Genomic DNA, 21,020 nt, shown 5'->3' on the forward strand with positions numbered 1-21,020 from the left:
TCTAAGCAATTTCAGAAACCCAACGGACTCCTAACTATCCCCAATAGAACTTACTGCCTAAACTGGATGGTAGCCCATCCCTGTCCATCAGAGAAAAGGAAAGGAGGGTGAATATGCCACTTGACAATTTTCTTTCACAGCTGGCCTTTCCCAATAGCCACATGGGTTTCCAATATTATCCTCATGTTACAGATACGGAAACTGAGGAGCAGAATGGCCACATGCTGGCCACAGAGTGGCTATTCAGTGGCAGAGTAGGATTCGAAGCCTTTCTTGGGGCCTGGGAGAAGTACCCCCTGTCTTGCTTTTTGAATGCACATGCAGCAGGGTTCAGAAGCCCCCAAATGTGTTGATGTCTTTGATTCATTGCTGTAGTACCCAGGCCCCGTCCTTCAAAGCCACTAACTTTGTGATGTTCCCCTGACTCCCCTACCAGCCAGCGTTCTGCTCTCCTAACTGACGGCTCCCCCATCACCTTGACCGTAGGTTTGGGTTGGCCAGTCCCCCAGCTAGACCAAGAGCTCTCTGAGGACATAGGCCGAATCTTGCTCATCTTGGCATCCTGACAAGCTCAGACTCTCTGAAGCCCAGCTCCTGGGGCCAATGCGGGATCAGCACTGGGCATCTTCTCTCCAGCTGTCTTCCTGCCGGCCCCCGCAACTTCTGCTCTGCTAGAATCCTGTGCGGTGACTCAGCCTCTGGGCAATGTTCCTTCTTCCAGTTCCCCAATTCCCAATTTGGGGAAATGACTTCGACCCACAGCAAGCATCTCTAGCTTACCCAGGAGGATCTGTCTTCAAGGACCCAAGGCACAGAGGTTTTTGTTGCTTGTTGCATAATTTGCCCAGGATCATCCAGTGAGCTAATACTTCCAGTCCTGACAGCTCATGTAGTCTGCTTGGATACCTGACCCGGCCATTTCCATCTGGGCCTCTCCGCTTACAGGAATGGAAGATCAAAGCTCAGGGAGGCCCCACAGGCTAATCACCAGGAACAGGCCGACATTCCTGGAGGAATGCAGGGGGTGCCACTAGCAGCATCTCCCAAGCCCATTCAAGGCAGCCCCACAGGTTGTTTGCAGGCCTCTACTGGGAATCTTGGTGGCACTGCCTCTCATCCAGGGACCACAAACAAAGTCCTCCTAGGTGCAACTCAGGGCACTGGAATGGGCAGCCCCAGAGACCTGTTTGCCCCAACTCCCAGAGGACAGTAGGGAGAGAGGCATACCAAAAATAGCTCCACAACCATGGCACAAGCCTCCAGTGGATTCACCAAGAGGCAGCAGAGTGTACAGGGGAGAACTGTGGATGACCTGAACCGTCTGGCCCTTGGCTTTCTTAACTGTAAAATAGGCATCACAATACCCATACTTTACAGGGCAGTGGTGATAATTATAAGAAAAAAGGTGTTTCGTTCCCTGCCTGACATATAGGAGGTGCTTTAATAATCTCTTTCTTGTCTTTCGCATCAGTTTCATGGGTTTCTGATACTAAGTCTCCAGAAAGCAGCAAATGGGTCTAACTTGAGCCCTAAATCCCCTTGTCCTGGGATAACCATCCTGGGGCCTCAGCTAGGTTTGTGGTGACCTAGGATTAGGTTCTCTCACTGAGCGGCTTCCTGCCCCATTCCCTTCCTGTCTCTTTTGCCTCTGGGAACCATCTTGTCTTCTTGGTTCCCAAGAATTGGTCTAGTACGGATCCCACCCCAATCCAAGGAGAAAAGGCCACACTCAAACCAGATACTCCCCTAGTCCAGATACCCCCCAACACTGGCCCAGACCAGGCTTCTCATTCTAGTGACTTGCCACAGTTACAGTGACTGGTCAGGCAGTGGTGACTGACACCCATGAGTACCAGTGAGTGATACAGCTCTTCCCACACTGACCTGTCAATCTCTGGTGCCTCCCACCCCCAGCACCCACAGGGGAGAGGCCTGCAGAGAGCCAATCACCTTGTCCCACAACCAACCAGCAACCACAGTCCCCTCAGCTGGGTCAGAGCGGGCAACTGTATGTGTCCCCTGTAGACTGTCTGCTCCATAAAGATGGAGATCAAGTCTTTCCTGTTCACCTCTGTGCATCAGTGCCTGGCACACAGCAGGAGATAAAGGCTGGGGAATGAGTGAATTGAATGAACAAATGTCTGATCTCTAGCTCCTGACTATACCCTTGCTTGGTTGCTGGGTTCTGGTTTTCTCCACTCTGAATAAGGCCCAGCCTTTGATCAATATTCTACCACTGTTTAACAGGAACATCCAAGTACCTGAGGGCAGAGAGATGGGTAGAAAGCTGGGGGAAGTCACTGACCTGGCCTGCCTGCCACACTGCCATCTCCCAGCCTCCATGGGGTCCTCCAACCACCTCTTGGGGGGCCCTTGGAGGGAGGCCTCTATGGGGAGGTCTAGACGGAGTCAGATAATAGTAGTCAGGGGTGGGGGGATGGAGGTAGGGGATTATTTTGCCCCTTTAAATATACCCTGGCTGTGGCAGGCCAAGATACCCCCACTGAGTCCCAGCTGTCACCCATGAGGAGCCACAGCTTCACTCCCCAGGAAGCGGGCAATATTGCAATATCATGGCATCAGCTCCAGCTCCCCAGCTCTGGCATAGCCCTTAGATTGGATTTGGATGTCTCCGTCCCTCAAATCTCACTGTCCTGTCTCTGGGTCAGAGTTCCTGCCCAACCTGGCTATGATTCCACCCAGCCCCTTACCCTGGAACCACTTCTAGAATGGATTTTCTCCTTCAAGGGCCTTGAGGTGGTAGGATGACCTCCTGGGAGTGGAGAGACCAGGGTGTGGAGGGCAGGTCAGGCCCCTGAGGTCCAAATGCTCCTCTCACCTGGCACATGAGCACCAACAAGATGCTCTAGCTCCACTGAATGTAGAGGCCCTTTAAATCCAAGGAGGCAAGTTTGTGTCTGGTTGTGCAGTCAGGCCTGGGACATGGAGCCTCACTTGGTGCTTGCACATGGTGCTCGGAAACAGAACAGGGTTAAATTCTCCTGAGGGAGCCAGCGAGACAGGAACCCTGGATGCTCATTCTCCCCATGCAAAGCCCAGGTGCCGAGGTAACTATCCTCTCTCTCCTACAAGGAGCAGCCAGTTAAAATCCCACCCTGTGGGCAATGAGGTTCAAGCCACCCTGGTTCTGCTCCGGTTATCAATGCTGGGGAAAGCACACCCCACATAATGCCAGTGCTCCGGAGCAGCGTCGTTCATGCCCAAGCATGAAAGAGTCAATCAGATGCTTGCCCAGGAGGCACTGGTTAAGGCAGGGGGAGGGGAGGAGAAGAGGGTCCCCTAGGGGTGGGTTGGAGCCCGGAGGGATGAGAATCTCCTATTCTGTTATCTTCAGGAGCTGGTTAAGGTCTGCTCCAACGTGCTAGCCACTTCTTTGCTATCCCTGCCCGACTTCCTTCCCACCCACATATCCACGCAGGAAAGATGCATGGCAAGCACTCAGAGAATGCCAGGACACGGGCTGGTGGGCACGACACAGGTGAGGCGATGAGAAGGGCCCAGGTAGACAAGAAAGAGTATGGAAAAACAGGATTCCCCAGTGCACACAAGAAGAAATGGGGTAGTAAAAGGGTCAGGCAAATCCCTACCCCGATACCAGTGGGGGTCAGGGGAGCCCTCCCATGTTTGGCTTTTGAGATCCCTGCACCAAGCCTCTCTTTAAGCGCCAGAGCTATTGCTTTCATGGCTCTTGTTTAACTTGAGAAGGACGGGGGAGGGGGCCAAGGAAAACTGCATTCTTCCCCATCAAAGCCAAGAGTCTAAAGTAATACTTCTGGTTGTAACTGATCCCAGCCTGTTTGTGATTACGGGCCCTTTGCTTACTTTCTGGCAGGGCGGCCCTGGAACCCCGCAGCCCAGCCGACAGGGAGAGACACCCTCGCTCACTTGGATAATCTTGTCCTCATCTGACATAACCAAAAACGTCCATCAGCCTCTCTGCTTTCAGCAGTTCTCCAGGGCAACTCTTCAAAACATTATTTTAAAAAGGAGGGGAAGCCACCCCAAACTCCTATCATGAAATTCCATGACATTCATCATATTCTTTCTGTTCCCGGCACTATCCTAAAAACCACGAGAAGCACCAGCTGGCCCATTGGCTATTGCAAATTGCAAGATCAGATCGTCTTTTGCTTCTGCCCCACCTCCCACCCTTTTGTCAGGGGAGAAAATGCACATGCCCCCTCGCGTGCGTATGCACACCCTTTTGCTGCCATAGTACAGAAGTGGCTCAGGGAAGCTCAAGACTATGTCTCAGCTGTTCCTTCTCCAGAAATTTAATCTGTGATGCATTTGGCTGCACAAAGCCCATTCCAAAGGTGTTCAGGAGTCCACGATCCCTGTGATCATCATTACAAACCCAAAGACGTTTGTAGCCAGTGACCCATTTGGCTGCGGGGAAGAGCTGGCTGAAGGCTTGCCAACATGGTCAAATTCCCCTCGCCTGCTCCCTCTGAGCTGAAACTGGCCCGTTTTCAGGTCCCTAGGGGTAAGATGGAATCTTAGGAGCTCCAGAACTACAGAGATAAAGTGGGCTTCTTGCCCAGCTTGGTAACAGCACAGTCGTCAGGGGAATGGGGAAGCTTGGTATCTGGAAAGCAACCATGGCCACTGTCTCCACTCCTAATCACCCCTCCATGCTGTGGATGAGCAAAGCCGGTGCTCAGAGAGGTGAAGTGGCTTGCCTGAGGTCACTTGGTTGTTTGGTGGCTGAGCTTAGAGTCTGGGTTGACCAAGCTCCTCTTACGCAAAGCCTGGCCTTCCTCCCTCGATGGCACGCCACTGCTCTGCCCATTAACGTGACACTCTGAGCACCATGCCAAGTGGCTATTCCTTGACCCAATGCCTCGAGCAAGAAGTGAGTGTCTAGAACTGGCAGAAAGCCCCACCAGTGCACAGAAAGGTCATTTGGCCAAACCAGGCATGGGAGACTCAAGTAGCCAGTGCTTCAGGTGCTGGCTTGCGGTCTCAAGCGCAAGACCCCAAGCCTTGTATCCTTGCCAACCTGCATGCTACCCCTGATCGCAGCAGCTCAAGATGCTGCTGTAATCAAAAGATGGTGAGCACGCTGAGCAGAGAGAAGGCTGGGGCCTGTGAGAATGCCGCTTAAAAGTACAGAAAACAAAAGAGAAAGACATCATGTCCAGAAACACCAGAGCTGGATGCCTGGCCAACCTCAACAGCGACCTCACCCCCTTCCTGGGGGAAGGGAGGAACACAAGGGGCTGAGGAGGCAGAGCCTCTGGACCTGAGGGGGAACTCAGCCAGCTGTAGGGCAGCCCCACCTTCCCTGGAGTGCACCATGCATCCTTCCCAGCCTGACACTGGCCCCCAGAAGCCTTGCTAGATGGGGGAGTTTGCATTCTCCAGTTGGGGCATGTGAAGCTGATCTTGTGGGGAGAGGAGAGGGGAGTTAGAAAAACAAGGCTCTTTAAATGCACAGGGATGGGGAGGAGTCTTTGCCTGGCTCCAGGCTCTAGCCCTAGTAACAGGCGGAAGGGCCCAGGCCAGGTGAGCAGCAGCTCAGCAGCAGCAGCAGCTGGAGAGCCCTGCTCCCCCTCCTCCCCTCACCTGGCACCTGCCGCATCACTCCCCAGTCCTCCTGGGACCTCAGAGACAGCCACCACTGCACCAGCAGCCCACAGATGTGCCACAGCCCTGCCTCAAACTCACTATGATGCTGGGCACGTGGCTTCACTTTCCCAGGCCTCTGCTCTCCCTCAGCCCCTCAGCGCAATGGGGAAGAACAGAGGAAAAGCTCTCTTTGTCTATATTTAAGGCCCTTCAAAGCCCTTGACCAGTTCCTCCGGCTTCTCTCAGGCAGCCCCCAGGCACTGTGGCTGGATCACACCTGTCCACCTGTCCACTTCACCCTCCACACCTCCACATGCATCATTCAGGTTCACTCTGCTTGGAGCACCTTCCTCCTTCAGCTTTGCCAGCCACCTGGGGCCTGCCCCTTGTTCAAGGCCTACCTTCTCCAGAAGTAGGCCTTCTGGACCCACCCAGTCCAGGCCCTGTCCCTGTCTCTGAGCAAACTTGACAGTATTCATGAAAGCTCACGGTGCCCAGAGCAGATTGTGCCATCCTTCTGAGTCCTATCTCCAGTCCTCAGCCACACTTTGCTTTCTGCCTTGCACACTGTAGGTGCAGAGTGAAAATGACTGACTCACTACACCTGGGCTTTTTACCTTGCAGGTAAAGAGACAGCCCTAGGATGCTGTCACCTTCAGCAATGGGAAGACAGGGACAGCTGCCTCTTGTCCACGTGCACCCCAGTGCTGGCCATGCCACAGGGCACACAGTAGATGCTCATGTTTGTTGACTGAATGAGCAAACCACATCCTATGGAAGCAGCCCCTGCATATAGGATTTCACTGAGGGCTGAGATGTGATGAATGCTGGGGTAGGGGTGCGGAAGGAGAGAGGGTGGCAGGTGGCAGGTCTTCCTTAGGGGGTTTATGTTTGGGGGAGTGGCCAGGATGGGTCTGCATAGTGGAAAGAAGAAGGCACTGTAGGCTGGAGTGCTGACCAGCCTCCCGGCAGCTGGGTCCCCACAGCTACACACCTCACACCCTTGGTGCTGCCCACCAGGTAAGCAGACTGACCTACCCACACGGACCAGCCCCTCCCCAAGGACCTGGTAAGCCAAAGGTGGGAACGCTCGTGCAACTCTCTTGTGGGAAAAGAGTCAACATGCTTCTCTTCCCTTTCAGATTCCCTCTGACCTGCTGCCCCTGGCCTTTCTCCTGCCCCAGTGGGGCTTTAGCACAACTGACCGCTGCTTTCCTGCGCTCTGTGGCCAGGGAACTCATGTGGTGAAGCACTCTGGAGTTTGGCTTTGCAAAGAAGTGAAATCTACAATGCAAATATCCAGATCTCCAAACCCTGGTCAAATGGCAGTGACTGAAGCTCATACCCCACCTCCCAGCTGTGCAACCCTGGGGCAAGTCACTTCACCTCTCTGGGCTTCAACTTCCTCCTTGGAAAGACAGAATGCTAACATCCATCCTGCCTCTTGCCAAGATGTTTTATAGACTGCATGGTTTTATATCTTGTAAAACATAAAATACTGTGATTCAGAAAGAGATCACCTTTAAAAAAGTCCAAAATCCCCCCCTCTTAGCTAGCACGAGCAGGCATCTCTCCAGGTGGCCTTGACCTCCCCAATAACCCTCCTGGCAGGAGTGTGGAAGAACAGAACATGCAGGCTTCTGGCCACTGTCCTTAGAGCTTTCCAGGACATGGGGATCCCAGGGCAACCTGTGGCACTGCCAATGGGCCCCGTCACAAGAGGAGAGAGGGATCTGCTATCGCACACCAGTCTCAAAACCCACCCACAGTTCACTTGCTTTATGGACAGTCCTTGGCAAACTTACTCTGAGTTTGGCCTTTGCTCATTTCCCATGGTGCTCCTGGGCCACTTCCCCACAATCCGATCCAATAAAAACTCAGGGGAGGCAAACGAACTTTAGCCGGAGCCTGAGAGATGCCCAGCTAAGAAGGGGAGTGTGGAGCTGGGGCTAAGACAGTTGGATGAAACAAAACCAATGATAATCATGCACGGCATATTTCAGAGGGAAATGAACTCGGGGGTTCTATGAGCCAGAAGCTTCCGTCAGTTTCCTGGGATTCCACAGCTCAGCTCCCAGGATGGGGAGTCCTGCTGAGCCCTGGCTCCCCCAGACTTTGCAGGCCATCTGGGTGAACTGGGTCACCACAGCTACACCCCCACAATGAGGCCAGGATTCTAGGTCAGCACTGGAAACCCAGAGGATGAGGTTATGGAATCTGAAAAGATGCTGAGAGGGACGAGGGCAGCCGTCCCCCACTCCCACTGGAACAATTACAGAAAACCCAACTGCTGAAGGGTGTAATATCACATGGCCACAGGATAAGCTGGGGAGAGAATGAGGAAAGGGCAATTTCCCAACCCACATTCCCCAAGGTCCTGAAAAATTATACTCCCCAGAAAGTGTTTGCTTTACACTTTGCCGAAATCTGTTACGTAACAGTGGAGAAAATGTGTGGGGTGATCTTTTCCCTGCACTTCAGCCGGGGAGGGGGGTGAGAGACCTGTCATTTCCACTGAGGACAAAGGCAGTGTCTGTGTGTTGGGGGCAGGCAGAGGATCTCCAGGGCTGCCCACTCACAGGACACCTGTGCAAAGGTACACCTGAGTCAGAGGAGGCAAGTCACCTCTGTCAGCTCCGCTGCAGGGCTCCGAGTAGGCAGGCAGTGACAGCTGTACCTAGAATAATACTCCTTGGCCTGGCACCCGTCTCTGCCCTTGCTCACTCCTGCCCTCCCAGAACCAGTGGGCCTTCTGCTGTTCCCTGCATTCACCAAGGCCCACCTGTCCCCAGCTTTAACAACACCTCAGTGGTGTCTTTCCTGACCACACCCCTGCCCCCTCCCTGCTGCTGACCTCTCCACAGCGCCTGCTTGTTTCCTGACTTGTACTTGTCAACACCTAGAATTACTTCCTTGGTTTACTTGTTACATGTCTCTTCGCAATATTTGAGCCCCATGAGGGCTTTGTTGGCCTCTGTCACTTCTGGATCCCAGCCTGACACTTAGTCAGCTCGTACAGATTTACTGATGACCGACCGACCAGCCATCGGAAGACTGGCTTCACAGGCCCCTTGGTGTTCAAACTTGGAAAAATAACATTTTGGAGATGCTCATGGGCTCAGTCAGTAGAAACCTGTTTGTCCCCCAAAGGGAAGGCGGCCAGGTATTGCCCTGAGGCTACAACTCGGGTGAGCAGTGGTTGTCACTCTGGCACTTCTGTGGGATTTCCAGGGCTGCATGCCACACCGAGGCCACCACTAACCCATATATTTTGCTGAGAAATAACTATTCAAGGAAAATGGCCTTGGAGGAGTTTGGGACATGAGAGGTCCACAGAGCCAGTAGGTCCACAGAGTCAGGCCACAGCAACTGGACACTAGGCCTGTCCAACCTGGGCAGGGTGACAGCATGGTGGAGGGAGCACCCCCATGCTCACTGCCCCACCTGCCTGCCTGGCAGCTGGCTCCACGCAGGTGGCTGGCAGCACTTGGCATTGACAAGCCCTTGGATGCCTCCCTGACAATAGGCACTGTGGATCCAGCTGGAAGAAAGCACTATTTGCAGAGCTGCCCAGCCCCTGCCACACCTGTGCCTGCCACCCTCCTCCCCACGCAGCCCGGAGGGCTTGCCTCAAGGCTCACCCTTCTCAGGGAGTTCTCCGGCTCACCAGCTTCCCGAGGCCCCACCCTCCCACCTCCTGCTGCCCAGCTCCCACTTTTCTTCTGCTTGGGGCACATAGATGCATGCCTGCTTTGCAGTCGCAGCCTCACCACGCCCTGTACTCCTCGCTCTGCCTGTCTAATCCCTTCATTCTCCCAGCCCTGCTCAATGCCTCTAGGAAGCCTTCTCGACTGTGCTTGCCTTCACCCCTGACACTTCAGCTCTGCACCATGCAACAGGGCTACTGAGGGACCATCAGCGTGGGGTTGTCATGAAAGCCCCCAATCCCATGAGGCCACCAATGGGACCCTGACTTCTGTCGCCAACCCTTCTTCCTGCTGGACTCTGTTGATTAGGCTGGGACAAGGATAACTGCCCAAGCAAGAACTCCAGGGGAGTGAGTCTGGCCCCAGAATGGGTTGTCCTGGCCTCACTGCCTGACAGTAAACCCCTCTGCTGCTATAGCCACCTCACAGACCCTCAGGAGTGACAGTCCTCAGATACCACCAAGTCAGTTCTATGACCAGATGGGGGAAATTGAGGCCACAAGAGAGAAACTGGCCCCCTGCAGGTCCCAGGATCGATCTGTGGCAGAGCTGCCCCAATCAGTGGTCTTTCTAGTGGCTGTCACTTATTGAGCACCCACTGTGTGTCAGGCCCTGCATGAAGCACTTTCTTTTGTCATCATTATTATTATTATTATTATTATTATTATTATTATTATTTGTAGAGACAGGGCCTCACTATGTTGCCCGGGCTGGACTTGAACTCCTGGCCTCAAGTTACCCTCCCACCTCAACCTCCCAAAGTTTTGGGATTACAGGCATAAGCCACCATCCCTGGCCCTGAATTCCTTTAGAATTAGCATATACCAACCCTATAGCTGTGGGTACAATTATCCCCATTTTACAGGTAAGGAAACTGATGCTGAGAGGACCCAAGAAACTTCCCCAGGATCACCACAGGAAGTAACCAAATCAAGATGAAAAGCAGCCTTCTCTAACACGAAGCCCATGTTCCTAACTGCTAGGCTATCCTGCAGTCTCCTTCTCAACATAATCTTGATCCTGGAGTGAATAAAGCTGAGTGGAAGGGCCCAAGACTGGGCTAGCATGCCTGCCTCTGCTCCTGGCTTTATGCTCCCAGGCCCTTTCCCCTCCAACCAGCTCTGTGAAGTGGGTAACAGCTGCACACTGGAGATCGTCTTGGGCCAAAAGGGACTCTGCTGATTAGCCTGATATAGCAAGAACACACACACAGGCTGCACTCTGAAGAGAAGGGCTGTCAGTGCACAAGGCTTTCTGATGGCTGGGACAGGACCTCGTGGGGCCAGGCACCACCTCTGTGGCACCACATCTAAATGGAGTCTGGTTCACTGGAGCCAAACTCTTAAAAGACTGTTGCAGAAATAAGCATGTTAGTTCAGTTTTCCGCAATGCAGACTACAATAAACCTGCCCTTCTAGAAACAGCCTAGCCTATCTTTGTTGGGACACTTCTTTTCTAGGAGCAGGCGAATGTGGAAGTCTGAATTATAGTAGTAATCAGGTGGTTACATAGTAAGCACAGAATCTAAGCAAGATGTAGAAGATATACATAAAATCCGTTTAAGACAATGCAGGCTGGGCACGATGGCTCACACCTGTAATCCCAGCACTTTGGGAGGCCGAGGTAGGTGGATCATTTGAGGCCAGGAGTTCAAGACCAGCTTGACCAACTTGGTAAAACCCCATCTCTACTGAAAACACAAAGATCAGGCAGGCATGGTGGTGCACGCCTGTAATCCCAGTTACTCGGGAGGCTGACACAGGAGAATCACTTAATCCTGGGAGACAGAGGTGGCAGTGAGCCGAGATTGCACTACTGCACTCCAGCCTGGGTGACAGAGCAAGACCCTGTCTAAAAAAAAAAAAAAAAAAAAAAAGCAAGCAAAGTCTGTAAGGCTATCCCAGGCTCACAATACAGTCTACCAGAATGAGCACATCAATTAGACTCTAAGCTCCATAAAGGCAGGAACCTCATAGATGTATACACAATTAGCACAAAGTATTCAAGTATTCAAGAATGGTGAAATAAACGAGTGAATAAATGAACCACTCCTACATACAGTATACTTCATCCTTACAGAAAGCCTATGTAGTATGTATCACTAGCCCCTCTTAACCATCAGAAAACAAATTGATTTCTACTTATATCACACAGTATAGACTTAGATCTTAAACCCCGTACTGGAATTCTGGATTCTTCACCCTCTCCACCACATGCACAGGTACTGAACAAGTAAAATGGCTGCAGCCACCATGTTTTTGGGTAACTTTTCTTTAAAACCTGCCCACCAACAGCCTCTGCTGAAGAGGTTGGTTAGGTAACCATGTTTATACTCTGTGATGGTTCTCCAGGACACAGCTTATTGGACCAGGGCTGGACACCCGATCTAACGTTTGCCAATCCATTGCTGGTGAGAAAACAATCAGATTCAAACTTCGAATTCTGAACTCAGAGAACCAGAGGTCAAACTCAGTTGTTGGGAGAGATCTCAACTGAAAAGTCATGCAAGTCTGGTCCTGAGAAACCAACGCCACTCAAACAAGCTGCTGTCATGGTCGGATGAGAGGAGAAGGCAGGCTGGTCTACAGTTAGAAGAGCATAGCTGTGCTTTAAATCTGCATGGTAGCTGGGCGCGGTGGCTCATGCCTGTGATCCCAGCACTTTGGGAGGCCGAGGCGGGTGGATCACCTGAGGTAAGGAGTTTGAGACCAGCCTGGCCAACATAGTAAAACCCTGTCTCTGCTAAAAATACAAAAATTAGTCAGCCGTGGTAGCAGGTGCCTGTAATCCCAACTGCTTGGAGGCTAAGGCAGGAGAATCGCTTGACCCAGGAGGTGGAGGTTGCAGTGAGCTGAGATCATGCCACTGCACTCCAGCCTGGGCAACAAGAGTGAAACTCCATCTCAAAAAAAAAAAAAAAAAAATCTACATGGTAAGTAAGAGAGACAGAGAAGCTGCTTTGGCTCGTGCTGACTTTTGGTTCCCAGTTCCAGCCTCCTAAGGCTGATTTACTTCTCACCCCTGGGTTTGGTGAGATTTTCCTTTATTGCTTCAACAGTCTCTTGAGAAAGTCTGAGTGAATTTCTGTTCTCCGCTCACAACTCAACTGGGACTAAAGCATTGACCCTAGAGGGGAGTAAAAATTCTCAAATTCTTCCCAAGGTTTGGTTTTCTCACTTGTAAAAAAAATGATGGACCAGGAGCTCAAAATTTCTTGCTTCCACGGAAGTATAAGAACTCCCAATGTATCATGCCCGGTGCCAGGAAGTAAGCAAAGACTCAGAGAAGAAAGGTGAGGCAGGAAAAATTTTGTTGACTCATCTCCCCACTTCTTCCCCTGGCCTGCAGTCCTAAGAAGGAAACAATCCTAGGAAGTTGGATGCAGCTTTGCTCAACACACAAATCAGAGTGACCAAGACCCTGATGTCACCACGCTGCCAGAAATTATGCCTGCTGGAGAGGGAAGCCAATGCAGTATTTGAGGCAAATGAATGTCCTAAAGAGGAGGCGCCTTATGCACTTTTGCTTATGTCAAGGGTAGAGGGGTTTCCAAAGACAAAGTAACAATGGCGGCTACATGCCCTGGTATGGCTTGCTGGGTGGCAAAGCTACCAAAGCTATGAATCTTCCTGCTCTATGTGTCCCTATATATCAATGGAGAAAAAGAGTCCTCTTCTGGTCTGGCCCTAGGCCCACTGGTTGATCACAAATGCTTTCCTTAAAGCTATACAAGTCTCACTTTGGGTTTGACACCTGTTCTCTGGAACAGGTTTGTCCTCAGTCCTAGGTACACATCACCTTCCTCAGACCCTCTCAGCTGTTTCCTGTCCCTAAGTTCAATGGATCAATGAACAACATGAATTCCCATTAGCTGGAAGGAGGGATGCAGAGACAACCTTCCCCACAGATGTTCCAGGGAGCTCTACAGCCATCTCACCCAGCCTGCATCTCGCCTCAACCTACAGCATTGCCAACTTGGACTTCTACCCTTCCCACCTGGGATGGGCCCATTCTCAGCCTCCCTGCATGGCCTCTGTTGAGGGGAGAGATCTTAGCTCTTGGACTCTAAGGCAATTACTTAGCCTCTTAGCCTATTACTTCAGCCACAAATTGGTTAAACTGCCTTCTACTGCATGGTGTTGTTCCATGATATCCCAATAGAATGATGTATGTGAAGCATGTGGCCTGCCACCTGGTGTTTACTGACTCAGAATCACCTTCCATGCACATCTCTCTTTAGACCAATGAGAGCACAGAGGGGCTCTGATGAGCAGGCAGAGCCAGAGGTGGCTGGGTCCCCCTGTGGACACTCTACTTGAGGCACTCCCAGCCAAGTGAGAGGGGACACAGGCAGAGTCCTGGCACCCTGTGGGCAAGGCAAGGCCCAGGGAGGTGGGGATGGTGCTGGCTGGGGCCATTGCCCAACAACGCAAATGGAAATGCCTCAACACACCCACTGTGTCCCAAGGTCAAAGGCTTCACAATTGGGTCTTTGTTCCTGAGTTCAAAAGCCTCACTCACCACTCCTTCAGGTTGCACAAGACGCCTCCTCTCCCCCACCGTCAGGCCTCCAGCTTCCCTGAACTGGGAAGCGACCATCCCAGAGATCTGCAGCTTGGCCCTCTTCCTTTCTCCCCTCCACCCACTTCATTTCTCTGGTTAGGCTGGATGTATACTCCAGGCCTCCTAGTAGATAGCAACAGACGGGTTTGAATAGGTAGGCACAGCACTGCAGGTCCTATGCAAATATCTGCAGCTGAGCAGCTGTCTCTACCAACGGTAAAGATACAAAACTCCCAGAAGTAGAAAAGCCATGTTCAGGGAAGCTCTTTCTACCCAACACCTTGAGTCCCACCAAGTTTCCCAGCCTTGGAGTTCAGACCTGAGAGAGAGCTCAGGGAGGTCATTTGCTCCAGCCCCTGCTTCCAACCAGCCACAAGGTCATCTCCATTTTATGGGAGGAATAACTGAAGCCCAGAGAAGTTAAGGGACATGAAGCCCCCCAGCAGGCAGTGGCAGGTAGAATGCGGCTTCTAAGAACAGCAGCTCCCTCACACAGTCTGCGTGCCAGACTGGCCTGCTCAGGCCATGGGTGGCCGTGGGGAGCTGGGGTGCCTGGGCCACCTCTAACAGCCATCAGCAGCTCCTCAGGAGAGCAGGCATCTCCCCCTTTGTCAAGGCTCCTTCCCCCAATCCTAGGACTCCAGTGTCCCAGGGTCCTGTAGATGGGATAGGAGGGGAGAGGGCGCACATGCCCTGGGAATCCTGGAGTCTTCCAGCAGGATGACTTCCTCTTGTGTGCTCTCATCTTCAGCCATCCTGGCCAGTGGCTGGCAGCCCCCAAAGACATGGGGGCTCACTGCCTCCTGCTGCTCAAGGGTTAAACGGCTATGGTGTGACAGGCAGGCATGGTGGGAGAACCATTGGTTCGCTCAGAACTTCCCTAGCCAGAAGTTCTGAGAAGAACCAACCACCTTTCCTGATGCAAGCTCTACAACAAACATCTCCCTCGCCTGAGGTCTCCCATGTCACCATTAGAGATCCATTGCTTTGGGTCTTCAGGTACTGGGGGTTTCCAGAGCCAGACCCCCATGACATTGCTAGCTTCCTTTGCGGGCAGGGACGTGGCACCATGAGCATGACAAAGGCTGAGGACAAAGCTGCCCAGGGAGGAGCCCAGTGTGGGCACCTGGGACGAAAGGTTGAGGCCTCACAGCAGGGACATGGCTCTGCCAGGGAGGACTGTCACTGCTGACCACCTTGGTGATGACTCCAGGCACAAGGGCAGACACAGTCTGACCTGAGAGGGGAGCAGGCACTTCGAAGACCTCAGAGCAGGAGGGCCACAAGTCAGACCCTATACGCATATCACAGCCCTGTTCTCTGGAGCCACTGGTGGCAGGAGCCTGCACCCACCTCCCCCAGGAGGCCCACTGGGATTTCCTCAGCATCTCCACAGCTCCTGGCCACCAGGAGGCACAGGGTTCTGCTTTGGATCTCAGGAGACTCCCTTCCCCGCAACCTCCCTGTGTCTCGATTCCTGTCTCTACGGAGCAGGCACTGCTGTCCTATGCTTTGCCTTTCCTTTCCGGGTTTAAACACTGGCAAGGCATAGAGTGGGACTAGGAGAGGAGAACAGGCTCCTCCCCTCTGGAAGTATCCACCAAACACCACTCAGAGAGGCTCTGAGCACAGGGGCCTTCCCTGCAGCAAACCGAAACTGAAACAAAACACCCCAGAAACCCATGCAAGCCCTGCGAGGCTGTGGGCTGATGGATGTCCTGGGCTCGAGTCCCAGCCCTGGCCCTGTTGGGGGCCGAACAAGCCTGGACTGACAGGCTTGGGCTCTCCTCTCTTCACCTGCCATGACTCCTGCTGCCAGGGACACCAAGGTACCTTTGCCCCCTCCGTGGCACCCTGAGAACCAGCTGCCCCGGGCAGCTGTCAGTACGGCCCCTGTCAGTGCGGGACCTTGCCTGGCCCAGGCCTGGCTGCATCCCCCTCACTGCGCTTGCTTTCCAGGTCGTGGGGCCTCCAGCTCGGCAGGGGGCAGTCAGATCCCCAACCAGACCCCAACCAACGCCCGCAGGCCTGGCCCTTCCACAAACTTGCCAGCGACCCGGGGACCCTGGACCCCATGGTGACAGCAGGGCCTGCCTTCCCCACCAGCTGGCTGGGCTGTCCTGCCTGGACCCTGGCTCAGAACGTGGTTGTTGTTGGGCATCCCTGAGCTGAGAGCACCCTGCCCCACGGGCCTCCGAGGGCACGGGGACCCCAGCAGGGCTGGCCGTTTATTCCCGCGCTGTGCCTGAAACGTGCATTAACACAGGCTGGTTAATTACCCCGAGCAAGGAGACATTCTTCCACCACCAGGCAAACTGCTGGCCTGCAGCCCAAACCAACAGGGGGAAACTTCAGCCGCCTCGGCCCTCTCTCTGCCAGATGGAAATAACGTATAGCTGCAGCGGTGGGGGAGGAGGGAGGAACAAAAACCAGCTCGGCCCGGGGGCCAGACCGGAACCCCAGTGGACGGCCATTGGCCAGGGCACTCACCGCTCTCGTTCTTCTCGATGACATCCACCACCTCCCCGGCCTGGAGGCTCAGCTCCGAGTTCTCCTGCTTCTTATAGTTGGACACCACCACGTACTGTTCCAGGATCATGGGCTCGGCGGTGGCGTCGGCACCTGGCGAGGGCAGAAAGCACGCGGTGAGCCAGCGGCCAGCCATGGCCCCGCGGCCGGGGCGCCCCCTGTCCATCGGCCTCCTCGGGGGTGGCTGCTCTGTCGCCAGCGCCGCTCCCAGGGGCAGCCCGCAGCCGGGGCTCGCAGCTCACAGGGCGCCAAGGACAGGCCATATATAGCAAGGCCCCAGACCGGCCCGCTGCACCGCGGGGTCCGGGGGACATGGGGAGCCAGGGGGCCGGGGAGGGGACGGGCAGGAGGAGGAGGAAAGAGAGAGGCAGAGCGGAGGCGGAGGCCAAGGAAGCTCAGAAAGAAGCCTTGTGCTGCGATGAGTTAGTCACAGCCCGGCATGAGGGAGCCTGCCGGGAGGCCTGGGGCCGACGGGGTCTCTCCGGCCTCCCTCTCGGGCCGGCAGGGGCATCGGGGAGGGCGGCGAGCCAGCGGGTGGGCGGCCCATGAGGGCTGAGGCCAGAGGCAAAGGAAAGGCAAGCAGGAGGCTCCAGCCTCTGCCCCCAACCCCTGCAAACCCGAGAGAAAAGGCAGCCCTGCTCCCTCGGGCGGGAGAGGGAGAGGAGAGAGCGGGAGAGAGCTTCTCCACGGCCCAGGCCCAGGCGAGGAGTCAAGAGGGTTTGAGGCCGCCAATCACTGGGGTTTACTCGCAACCCTTAAATAGAAACACATGAGACCCGTCGAATGAGGAGCCGGGGGTGGAGGCAGGGGAGGGGGAGGAGGCCTAGACTGTTTACTTGAAACCCAAGAAGAAAGTCCCCGCGCCAGCGGCTGGCGAGCCCAGCCCGCCCCCCGCCAACTTTTCCTCAAGTTCGCTCCGTTCCTGGCCCTCGGGCTCACCCAGGCGCTGCCACCGAGCCCAGGCCGGGTACAGTCGGACCAGCCTCAGGCCTGCCCCCAGCCCTGCTTCCAGAGAGGGCCCTCTGGCTGCAGAGACTGACTCAGTTTCTCTCTGCCTTTCAGTGACGGGGCTTGTGGTCAGGCCCCGGCAGTTTGAGGGGCTTGAGGGGTCAAAAGCTGGGTGCAGCAGAGGGAGGGCAGGTGGACTCCCAGGAGCAAGCAGCTTCTCTGTCCTCCTCAGCCACTGGACCAGCACGACATTTGCTAAGCAGGCACCAGGCAGGAAGGCAGACAGGCTGGGTGCCCTTTTAGCTTCCTAGCTGAGTGGCCCTGGATGCTGCTTAAACCTCTGCACTTCAACTCTTCCCATCACCATTACTGGCGGGGGGGCCGGGGGGGGATAAGACACTTAAAATATGATGTGCTTTTAGCTAGGAGTGAAAAGGATCCACTAGCCAGAAATGGACTAGTCACCTCCTACAGGAAGCCTTCTCAGACCACCCCCAGCCCAAAGGGAATTCCTAGTATACTTTTTTTTTTTTGAGACAGGGTCTGTCTTTGTTACCCAGGCTGGAATGCAGTGGTGCAATCATGGCTTACTGCAGCCTTGACCTCCTGGATTCAAGCAATCCTCCCACCTCAGCCTCCCATGTAGCTGGGACCAAAGGCACACACCACCATACCCGGCTAATTTTTTTATGTTTTGTAGAGCTGAGGTCTCACTTTGTTGCCCAGGCTGGTCTTGAACTCCTGGGCTCAAGTGATCCTCCCGCCTCAGTCTCTCAAAGTGCTGGGATTATAGGCATAGGCCACTGCGACTGGCATAAACTATATGTCTGCCAATCTCCTTGAAGGCTAGGGGGCTTCATGTCACTAGCCTGGCTACAAAAATTGCTGAGGGTCTCCAAGTTCCACACAGCCCCCTTGGTGCCTCAGCCTATAGCCACATTCCCCACACGCTTGAGTTTGACTTGGCAAATGTGATGTGCCAGGCACATTAACCGCCCCATTTCATGCCCGCAACATCCCCCTTATCTTCCATTTCACAAAAGACTAACCAGAGGCCCCTCTAGAGCAGGCAAGAGACGACTCTAGCTCCCACAGCTGCTACGAAGAGCATCACATTCATTCAGTATGATTTTGTTCAGGCCCAAGCCCATCTGTCTTTCCACTGCAGAATAACTGCCTCTGATTTGTTTCCATCAGTCTGGTTCTTCTAGCACAGTAATCCTCAACTTGGAAGCACAGAATCACCCAGGGAGCTTTTTAAAAGTACTGATGCTGGGCTCCAGAGAGACAGGTTTCTTTGGTCTGGGACTCAGGCATGAGTAGTTTTTGGACATCCCCTCTGTGTCCCTATGGTGCTTGTGTGCACCCAGGTGCAAGAAACACTACTTAGATCTTTGGGTCCTTCTGTGGGGGGAGGCTCCCTCCAACCTAGGGCAGACGGCAATGGCCACAGAACTCTAGGAAATCCCAAGGGGAGGCCTCCTTCCAGGGAAAGAAACCCACTGCCCCCCGGCAGTTTTCTCCCATGAGGTGTGGGCCCTGCAGGCCCATCTCAGCCCTTTGGAGAAGCAGAAGGGACCCTGCACAGCTGAGTGTGCCACATACATTCGCACGTGCACAGTCCCGAGCAGCCCTGCTAAAGCCGGGATTGTATTTCAGGCAGAAATGCAACCAACAGCCGGGCAGCAGGGCCTGCCCCGCCTCTGTACTTAGGCATGCCAGCTTCTGTGCCTGCCCCTGCCAACTGGGCAGAGGCAGCGCCGGGTGCTGCGCTGACGGACTACCTCCCACTGTGCCCCTAGGGGGACAGCAGTGCCTGTTCCATGCCTGGAGCCTCTGTGGCCAACAGCACTTCTTAAGTGCACCTGGCACAAAAAGGGACATCCCTGCCCTACGAGAAATGGGGCCTCCTTTCCCAGTGTGGGGGCACTGGATGAGAAGAGTGGGAAAGAAAGGCTCCAGCAACAAACAAGAATAGAGTTCTGTGGCAGGTTAGCGAGCCCGCAAGGCCTGAGTATGGCCAGATCATAGCAATAGTGACAGCAAGCCTTCATCAGTGCTGACTTGGAGGCATCCAACAGCATCGAGCTGCCTCGTCCAATCCTCAGAGCAACCCCGTGCAGTAGGTCCTGTGATGGCCCCGTTTCACGCATGGGCAAAGCAAGCCTCATGAGGGTAAGTGAATTCTCTAAGGTCACACAGCTGGGATTGAACCCAAGCCCACCTGACACCACTGCCTATGATCTTAACTTCTGCACTGTATGTGGCCTATAATGGGCCACCGGCGCCTGGTCCCTAGGGAAGGGCCCATTACATCCCAGATACCTGGGACACAGCTGCTGCTTAATAAAGACTAGAGTATGGGTTTCTTTCTCTCTTTTTTTTTTTTGAGACGGAGTCTTGCTCTGTCGCCCAGGTTGGAGTGCAGTGGCAAAATCTCGGCTCACTGCAACCTCCGCCCCCCAGGTTCAAGCAGTTCTCCAGCCTCAGCCTCCCGAGTAGCTGGGATTACAGGTGCCCACCACCATACCTGGCTAAATTTTTTTTTGTATTTTTAGTAGAGATGGAGTTTCACCATGTTGGCTAGGCTGGCCTTGAACTCCTGACCTTAAGTGATCTGCCCGCCTTGGCCTCCCAAAGTGCTGGGATTATAGGCATAAGCCACCACACCTGGCCTAGAGTATGGGTTTCTAGTTGACTCTTGCCACCTCTACTGACCAGACCACAGTGCCTGTTAGGTGGCAGGCACTCAATAAGTGTGAAATGAACCAGTGAAACGCGTGAACTGGCAGAAAGATGAACAGAGGGACTCATTGGTTTGTGGTGTCAATATGAATACCTTGACTCTGATATGGGAATATGGGAAAATGAGCCAAACTCGAAGGGAGAAAGGGGAGATGGGGAAACTGAGGTAAGGAGGAGAAAGAAGCCCCAGCTTTGTGGCCAGAAGATGCCTGGAGGACGAGCAGGAGGTGCTGGGGAGTGGACAGACATCAGCTCATTTTAATCCAAGCCAAGAAAATCTGAGGCAGGGTTTCAAAGCAGAGTTAAATCCACACCCCCACACCCCTTCCCCCCACCACTTTCCTGGAAAATTGGCCTGACCTTCCTGAAGGCTGACTCTCTGGGACACAGGTAGAAAAGTTAAGGAAATATTCTCTAGGCATTGGAAAGCACAGACAGGCTATGGCCTCTCTCAGGAGCTGCTCCAAAGGCTGTGGGATGGACACACGGACACTCTGTCCTTCTGGCTGCCCTTCCCTCCCCTTGCACAGGCAGGCTCCCAGCTCTTCCCTCTGGCAGCTGCCTCTTAGGGTGTTCCCTGGCCAGGGCAGCCAGGCGGGCGGGAGCTGCGAGCAGGTATCCAGATGAGAAACCACTTGCAGGCCAGGCAGGCAGTGGTGATGTCATCCCACAGAGGCCACTCTGGATCCCCTCTCAGCCAAGGCCTGCAGAACTAGGGGCTGGAGGAGTCTGCCTGAGTGGGGAGCGGGCAGTGGAGGGAGCCTGGTGTCTTTAGATGAGGAGTGCTTGGCAGGAGCATGGAGAAGGGGTGTACCTCTTCTAGACAGCAGAGCCTCTCCTGGGTTGGAAGGGGCCTTTGCATGAGTCTCATCCAGAGACGGACCCTTGTGCTTTATTACAGAGCCCCTGGCTGGACCTGCTGGGGTCCCAGGGGTC

The 21,020-nt window shown here is 54.1% G+C and overlaps 1 protein-coding gene and 1 long non-coding RNA gene across 7 annotated transcripts in view; one reads left to right on the top strand and one right to left on the bottom strand.

The window, feature by feature from the left end:
* Positions 1-21,020, bottom strand: part of SH3PXD2A (SH3 and PX domains 2A) — a 261,615-nt gene that overhangs the window by 51,156 nt on the left and 189,439 nt on the right. For all 6 annotated transcript variants that reach the window (XM_034931423.4, XM_034931425.4, XM_034931424.3 and 3 more), the window contains one exon: positions 16,353-16,484. In XM_034931423.4, the coding sequence (XP_034787314.1) occupies positions 16,353-16,484 (132 nt within the window). The remainder of the gene's footprint in view (positions 1-16,352; positions 16,485-21,020) is intronic.
* The window catches only part of LOC117974716 (uncharacterized), a 64,812-nt gene that overhangs the window by 16,890 nt on the left and 26,902 nt on the right, over positions 1-21,020 (top strand). Inside the window, exon 1 of the long non-coding RNA XR_004664846.3 lies at positions 1-15,691. This exon is cut by the window's left edge and continues 16,890 nt beyond it. This is a non-coding gene — a long non-coding RNA (uncharacterized LOC117974716). The remainder of the gene's footprint in view (positions 15,692-21,020) is intronic.

The sequence above is a fragment of the Pan paniscus genome, chromosome 8, assembly GCF_029289425.2.
Source record: "Pan paniscus chromosome 8, NHGRI_mPanPan1-v2.0_pri, whole genome shotgun sequence".
Taxonomy (NCBI): domain Eukaryota; kingdom Metazoa; phylum Chordata; class Mammalia; order Primates; family Hominidae; genus Pan; species Pan paniscus.